The 7,875-nt window shown below is 38.8% G+C and overlaps 1 protein-coding gene across 1 annotated transcript in view; it reads right to left on the bottom strand.

The window, feature by feature from the left end:
* The window catches only part of PCSK9 (proprotein convertase subtilisin/kexin type 9), a 30,312-nt gene that overhangs the window by 12,987 nt on the left and 9,450 nt on the right, over window positions 1-7,875 (bottom strand). The window contains exons 2-4 of the mRNA XM_015815032.1: window positions 5,922-6,113; window positions 1,569-1,692; window positions 441-574 (exon numbers count right to left, since the gene is read on the bottom strand). Of these exons, the coding sequence (XP_015670518.1) occupies window positions 441-574; window positions 1,569-1,692; window positions 5,922-6,113 (450 nt within the window). The remainder of the gene's footprint in view (window positions 1-440; window positions 575-1,568; window positions 1,693-5,921; window positions 6,114-7,875) is intronic.

The following is a 7,875-nucleotide window of genomic DNA, read 5'->3' as shown; positions in this document are numbered from 1 at the left end:
GATACTTGATCCAACATCTTTCTAGGAAGTGCTCCAAAGAGCTACAAATTATGTTTCTTATTTCTGATTGGGTTTTAACTCTATAACTATAAAAGTAGAACTTAGCCAAACTTTATGAACCAGATGTTCCAGAACGTGATGAAATATAGTGAGGAGAGGGATCTCCAGGAACAAGGGGGGCATTCCAGAGAAGTAAGAGGCAACTCAGTCCAGATGTTATGTGTGAGAGAAAGAAGATGAAGACAGTCCTTCCCTAATAGTTCACAGACTATACTGTAGTAGAGTCCTCAGTTTGGCAAGATTTTGTCTATAGCTGTGAAACAATAAAGAACTCAGCCTGGAAGAATTGCCATGTGTTTATTCTTGGTTTTGGGCCTGACACAGGTGTACTGAAATTACCATTCCTGGAATTTCTTCCCACCGGAAAGAAAAATATTCACCTGGCGGTGAAAGCGAGTGCCATCTTCTTCAGGGACGTTCTCAAACTCAGTCACAAATATTTTGCCTTCTATTTCCCGATGGGTGCTCTGGACACCAGTATCTAACAGATAAACCTCAACCAGTTCACCAGCATCTATAGGGAGAATCAGTGATACCGAAGGGATACTTATTAAAACAGTTAAATGCATTTCTTATTTTAATTTGTTTGTCAATATTAATCCAATTATTCAATATTAATCCAATATTACAACAATGCAAGGGTGGTCTTAATTTTAACTTCTCTTGTGCATTAACAATGGAAGGAAATGAGTTAAATATTGTGATTCTATGACTTAAAAATCTGGATACTAGAAGGTGAACTGTGGACTGCAGTCAATATATGGACATAGTAATTGCAACACAGTTTGTCATTCTGAAGTGGTTTTTTTTTTAAATAGCTGGAAATGAGGAGTTGTGGCTTGGGCTACACCTTGTATTATTTTGACTCTGTCTCCAACATGCTTCTACTGGCAATTGGTATAAAGTCCCCATTGACATCCAAATGAGCTTATCTCCAACCATGAATATTAGGAACAGGGAAGGAAAATGCAATTCTAATAAAAACTATAGCAATCGTTAACAGATCAGTCTTCCTTCTTTCTTCTCATTATATATTCCCAATCCAACCCAGCCCAACTTCCAAAAGCTCTTTTTAGATATCCAAAATAAGAGTTGGAAGGTCTCCAGTCTCATTTAGGTGCTACTCTGTTTAGGCTGAAATATTCTCACTCCAAATAAGGGTTTTGTTTACTTTTTCTATGTGTTTCTTAAATATATATCCTGGAAGAGACTAAAATGGATCAATGATTTTGAACTGGGAGAGCATCAGAAGTTTCCTCTAAACAGAAACACCTGTCTCCTCTCTTGGACCTCCTATTGTCCATTCACTCTCATAGAAACAAGAGGATTACTATAGTTCTGTAATCCCAAATGAAGAATAAACTCAACTTGATCCATATTCCATGGCAGAATTTGAATTTGTATCCCATTCTTTTAATTCTTGTTGAAATAAATGTCCTTTGCTTTTTACAGAGGGTCCCTGCTTGCTTCTGGAAAAAAATGTGGAAAAGATGAAAGGGATAGCTTACTGGGGGGATGATACTCATTCAGCGTGTCCTGTTCTGGGACAATCCGGCCAAGATTCCAAGGAACGCTTTGAGCAAACACGTAAGAGTCCTCTTCTATGTAATCCACATGTGGGAGTTTCAAAGCCTGCACAAAAGAACCAGAGGAAAGTATTGCAGCACAAGCAACAGGACTATCATATTCTTTTTGAAAAAAATTACATAAAGGATGCGAAAGAAGCATCTTATACTTGCATCTGTTTTACCACACTATAAAACAACTTGTTCCAGGTTGACTCTATAGAGAGCCATCGCAAATACAGTACCAGTAAACGGCAGGTAATTCTGCTATACATTTCGCAAAGCATGTTTCGGCCCCGCATGTAAAGCTATTGGCATTACAAGAACCACACAAGAATGTAAAGGATGAATCTGAGAATTGACCTTCATTCACCTAATCCATGCTGGCTCAGGAATTCTGGAAGCTGAAGTCCACAGGTCTTATATGCCCACCCCGATCCAATCTATATAATATAACATACATCTATCAATATGCTTTATGTTCTATACTCTATACTGGTGGTTCACAATGTGGGTCATATATTCTCTTCCCCCCCCCCCAGCCATGTACTTTATACACACACATACACACACACACACACACACACACACACACTCAGATGCATATGCAGACAGATATCTGGCCACGAGCATAGTGCATCGTAAAGCAAGAATATTTTCAATGTTCTGTCTTTAGAATGCAGAAGCAAAAAATGTAAGGACTGAGGGTAGAATGCTAAATTAAGATAAGGTAAGATTGAGTAGAATGGATAGTTAGAACAACACAGAGCAAACGAAAATATTCCCAGTAATTCCTGGGAATAAAAAAAACAAACAACACAAAATTCTTTGTATTATAGAAAAATCTTTATTTTGAAGTACTTTTTTCATAGACAAATTGTTTTTGAGGGGAGTTGTCCAGGTTCTCATCCAGTTTTACAAATAATCTCCCCAAAAGGATCCACTACACTCTCTGAGGGTCACTTCAGTGGTGGGATTCAGCCGGTTAGCACCACTTCGGCAGAACCGGTAGCTAATTTTTTGCTGCCCAGGCCAGATGGACTTCCGGAAGCGGCATCCACACAGAGAACCGGTTGTTCACATATTTGAATCCCACCACTGGGTCACGTCAATATTATTTTATTGATTGATTGTTTTAAAATTATTGGCCACACATCTCCAATGGCCTTTCTGCCTAATCTTAACTTTCAACACCCCTTTTCCCCTTTCCCATCTTTTCCGCATTGAATTAAATGCTTTGAAGGTGTTAAAAATCTAATGAAATGAGAAAAAGTCTGCTTCAAATGATGGGAGTTGTAATCCAGAAGGTTAAAGTTTTGGCTCTATACTGTTGCCTCCACATGGAGAAAGTTGCTCTGCAGAGACTTCCATCCAAGAGTAGAAAGTCTCAGCAAACTTGACTTCTCCAGTGAATCATTTATTTCCCTTAAAAAAAAATTCCCAAGAAAGTGCCTCCGAGTGAGCTAGATTTCAATTCTCAAAATTCCCAACCAACCAGACCATTTATTTGCACACCAGGATAGGGAAGGCCATCCTCAAATGTGGTGCCTGGGTGCATCCACTTCAGGTCACTGTGCTGTTGGACAAGTGTTCTACCACGTTTGTGTACAAAGCAGCCTGACATCCATTTGGCATCAGGGAAACCATTAACCAAACACTCCTCCTTACCCTACTGGGTCTTGCAACATTAGCGGAAACTTTTGAAATGTTTGCACAGAATCAGCAATTGCTGAAAAAGCTCTCTGATTTTCAAACTGTAAACAAAACAGCAAAGCTCTTGCAGGATGCCTCCTCTAGCCATTTCTGTGGGAATAAATGGGAACAGGAGAGATTCACAACTGAGACTGTGAAGTAGCTACACAGGATGTGGATGCCAGTAGGAATTATATGGCCTGAGTAGAACTATGTCTATTACTGGGCAAGCAAATGACTCCTAAAAACAAGCCCTCTCAACAAAGCTGGGTACAGCCTCATGATAAAAGCATGCTTTATATATACACTGCCATTTTTGCAAACATGGCTGAAGCCACAAAGATATGCTAATTATTGACATCTGTTCTCTATCCATCATGGGTCTGTGAACATTCAGAAAATCAGAGGCATATTATTATAAAAACAATTTACCAAATCATACAAGTGTACAAGCTGAAAAATACCTACTTTTCTATAGAAAAAGCCCTTTCTAAAAATGCAAAGGAAATAATCAAAAATCAATTACTAATATAAAGAAACAAAGGGTACTACAAAGACTGGACACTATGCCATTCAAAATGGTATGATCCAAATCTGTAGCTAATTTTCTCAGTGAACTATCTCTGTAAAGTATGTGTTTACACACCCTGCGTGTGATGGTAGATAAGAATAATCTCACACAGTCTTTGAGAATTCTAAAATTAGTATGTCAACAATTCCAACTCAGAATGTGCTTTGGTTCTTAAGGCAAAGTATGAATTACTGCCTTATCATAGCTTAAGCAATTTGCCAAAATACAAGTCACTTCCAATTAAAAATTTAAATCATTTGGAATGCCATATTCAGTAGCTGCAATATGTTGATTTTTTTTTTTTTTGCTGAATAAAGGTTTTTTGTCACTCCTGGAAATAAAAAAAATCCAGAAAAGTTTATCTCCCACAGCAAGTGGCAACATCTAGCCAACGTTTACTAACCTATGGTGAGTACTTGAATGGGAGACTACTAAGAAATCCCATAACTGGGAAGAACACAACTATTATTGCTAAGAAAATAATGTGGGCCCCTCTGAATAATCACCAGAAGTCACTTCAAAAGAATCTGTAGTTAAGATTAGCAGAGACTGATTTTTTTTCATTGATGAGGAAGGATTAAATATAAATCAAGCCTCCGTTTATGACATGCTTCCTTACAGTGATGCTTTCCACTGGTAGACAACATTATCTCTAGCCAGCAATCATGAGCAAGCACACACAAACATACATGCACACCCACAAACAGATATGGAAGTCTTCTGTAAATATGGTAAAATTAATTCTTTGCAATGGAGACTTGTACTAGATCGCCCCAAATGATGAACAAATTCTGATTTGGAACGTGGTGAAAAATAGCATCTAATAAGGAACTAACAGAAAGATATTCCTCCCATATAGAATAATATTATTTGTATTAAATAACAGAGGTAATATAAATTTAATTTATAGCAAACATTCCAAGTAAATTGGTTAAATCACAATATTACCAGGTTTGTTGTTTATATATTCAGTTGCTATTGACAGTTGTGTTAATAACTGGGAAGACGTACCATAAGGTATGGTCAAAAAAGTTAAGATGGCTGCCATGATAATTTGATCAAAGCTCTGCCCATAATATCCCAGTAGTCCTTAACTGAAATTGAACCCATAATTAGTCATAAGTCATGCCAGTCATTAAGTGACTCATCACATGACTGACCCGATTTGATGACATTTTTGTGAGTCATTAGTGAACACCGCAGTCATAAAGCAAACACTGCTATCACAAAGCAAAGCTACTGTCCGCAATGAACTTTTTGGCCGGAAACCGAAAGTAAACACCAGTTTCTGGCAAATAAGTTATAAATCAGTTATGTGACCGTGGGACACTGCAGTTATGTGACCGTGGGACACTGCACAGCTGTGATTTACAATGTTACAACTGGGTTGATTACTCAGTGCCGAAAATGCGATCACGTGACTGTAAGGGGCAGACTTCCATTGGAATTTCAAGTATGGATCGTAAGTAACATTTTTTGGGTCCATCGTAACTTTAAATGGTTACTAAGTGATCAGTCCTTAAGTGAGGACTACCTGCCTGAACAGAAGCCATTTTTTTTACATGCAGACTCCTAGGGCAGTGGTGGCGAACCTATGGCATGGGTGCCAGAGGCGGCACTCAGAGCCCTCTCTGTGGGCATGTGCACCGTTGCCCCAGTCCTAGGCCTTCAGTTGGGTTTTATAAAACCTTTCCCCTTTAGGCCTCCACCACCGTGTGCAAAAAAAAAAAAAGGTTCAGTCAATTTCAACTTCTCGCGGGAAAAAAAAAGATCTCGCAAAGTTGGAATTGATTGATTAAACTTTTTAGTCCCACCCAGTCTGCCGTTACCACCGCAGCCACGCCCACCCAATGGGCCACACCCACCCAATGGGCCACACCCACCTAATGGGCCACACCCAGCCAGCACCCGACGATGCATAAGTGGGTTTTGGGTTGCAGTTTGGGCACTCGGTCTCTAAAAGATTCGCCATCACTGTCCTAGGGTTAACTGGCAGGTTAACATGGGGACAATCAAGTTTGAATTGAACTTACCATATGCAGCACATCTCTGCTCATCTTCACAACAAAGCCCTGGATAAGCTCCTCAAAGATATGCAGGATTTTGGTCATATAGCCACGCTTGGCTGCTCTGGCTTGCAAACGCTTAACGGTTTGTAGGATTTGGGATTTAAGGGTTTCCTCCTTGAGCACCACAATATACTGTCCAGATAAGCGCCATGACTCCTGGGTTCAGACAAGAAGAAGCAGAGAATGGGTCGGAGGGCAATCAAGCTTGGATGACGCACAAAAAAAATATGTTGCTAAAATGCAGTAATCAAGTCGGTTGCATTGAACTAAAAATAGCCTTCCAAATATGTTAAATTTCAAGTCCCAAAATCCCTTGGTTGGTCATTTAGTGGAAGGATTGTGGAAGCTGAAGTACACTTCAGTTGTATCAGTTATAACTAGAAACTTATAAAGAAAAGAGTATTTTACTCCGTTTGTGCCTGGTGCTAAATTACATAGTCTGGGCGGGTTTCACAGCTGAGTGAATGAAATGTCCTGAAAAGTCATTCTAAAAAAATTGTTTCTTTTCCAGAATTTCTATGTAATGTAATCTTACTCATCAACACTATTACATTGCATATTCATTTTTATCAAAGTTTGGTAAAGAAGTCCAGGATTTCATAGCCGTAAAACTGTGGTTGAATCAAGATACTACTCCGAATCCCACACTATCTCTAATTATGCCCTGAATATTGTATATTAACTTCTCTGCTAATTCATTTGAGGAACGCAAGGATTTCACATTGAATTCGAATAACACATTCATCAACTGCTATCTTGGTTTAACATTCCTTCTGTCTAGTTATATGAGGGCAATTTGGAAAGAAACCTCCTTTTGGTTATCAATGACAGATACTCGCAGATACAGAACTTTTATTATACACATTAGAAAACTACAATATTACATTACTTTTCGACATAATCGCCATTCAAATTGAGGCACTTGTCATAAGGTCTTACAAGGTTTGAAATTCTTTCTGCAAAAAAATCTCCCGCCTATGAATGAAGCCACCCTGTAACAGCATCATGAACCCACTCAGTGTGTTTTTTGTGCTCCTCAAAAAGGAGTTTTGGCACCCAACGAGCACAGAACTTGCGATATCCCAAATTTTCTGTCACTACCTTGTATAAAATAGTCTGAGAAATTTGGGGAAAGTGTAAAGAAAGTGCAGACATCGTGAACCAACGGACTTCACGGACCTTTTTGTCAATTTCCTGCACAAGTTCATCGGGTGGTCACTTCTTGCCTCATCCTGCACGTAAGTTCGTCCATCTTTAAACATGCAACACCATTGACGTATAACACCTTCACTCATTGCGCTTGGTCTGTAAACATTACACAGTTCGCAATGAATCGCAGCTGCCGAAAGTTTTTTCGCACAAAGGAATCGTATTACTGCACACACTTCACATTTGGAGGGATTTTCTATGTCAGGGTTCATTTTCAATTCATCTAGTGGACGAGTCAACTGCAACACAACCTTCTCCTTCCAGTTCTCACTGCCTACTGAACTACTGTGCATGGCGCCATTGGACAGGTGTCGCTATCCCTGCCTATTTCTCTCACATGCTCAGACGGAGGTTTATTTCCGAATTGCCGTTATATACTCTTTTAAGATATAAATTTTTATTGTTTTTATCATAAAAAAAAAACACATCACAAGTACAACACAATGCATAAAAACCCCACCCCCCACCCCCCACCCGGACTTCCCAAACCTTATCCCAGGATACTATTCAACTAAAAGTAAACTACTATTAATATCCCTAACTCCACAAAATATTATTCTACATAAGAAGGTGAAATATATAAAAAAAAGAAACACATTATCTAAAAGCCTAGATTATATTCCACCATTCTAAGCTTATTTTGAATATAAACAATCCATCTTCTCCATATTGATAAAAATTGTTCATTTGAGTGATTCTTCAAATAAGC

Source organism: Protobothrops mucrosquamatus, unplaced genomic scaffold, assembly GCF_001527695.2.
Source record: "Protobothrops mucrosquamatus isolate PMUCROS unplaced genomic scaffold, P.Mucros_1.0 scaffold304, whole genome shotgun sequence".
NCBI classification, from domain to species: domain Eukaryota; kingdom Metazoa; phylum Chordata; class Lepidosauria; order Squamata; family Viperidae; genus Protobothrops; species Protobothrops mucrosquamatus.
This window is presented reverse-complemented; position numbering and strand designations above follow the sequence as displayed.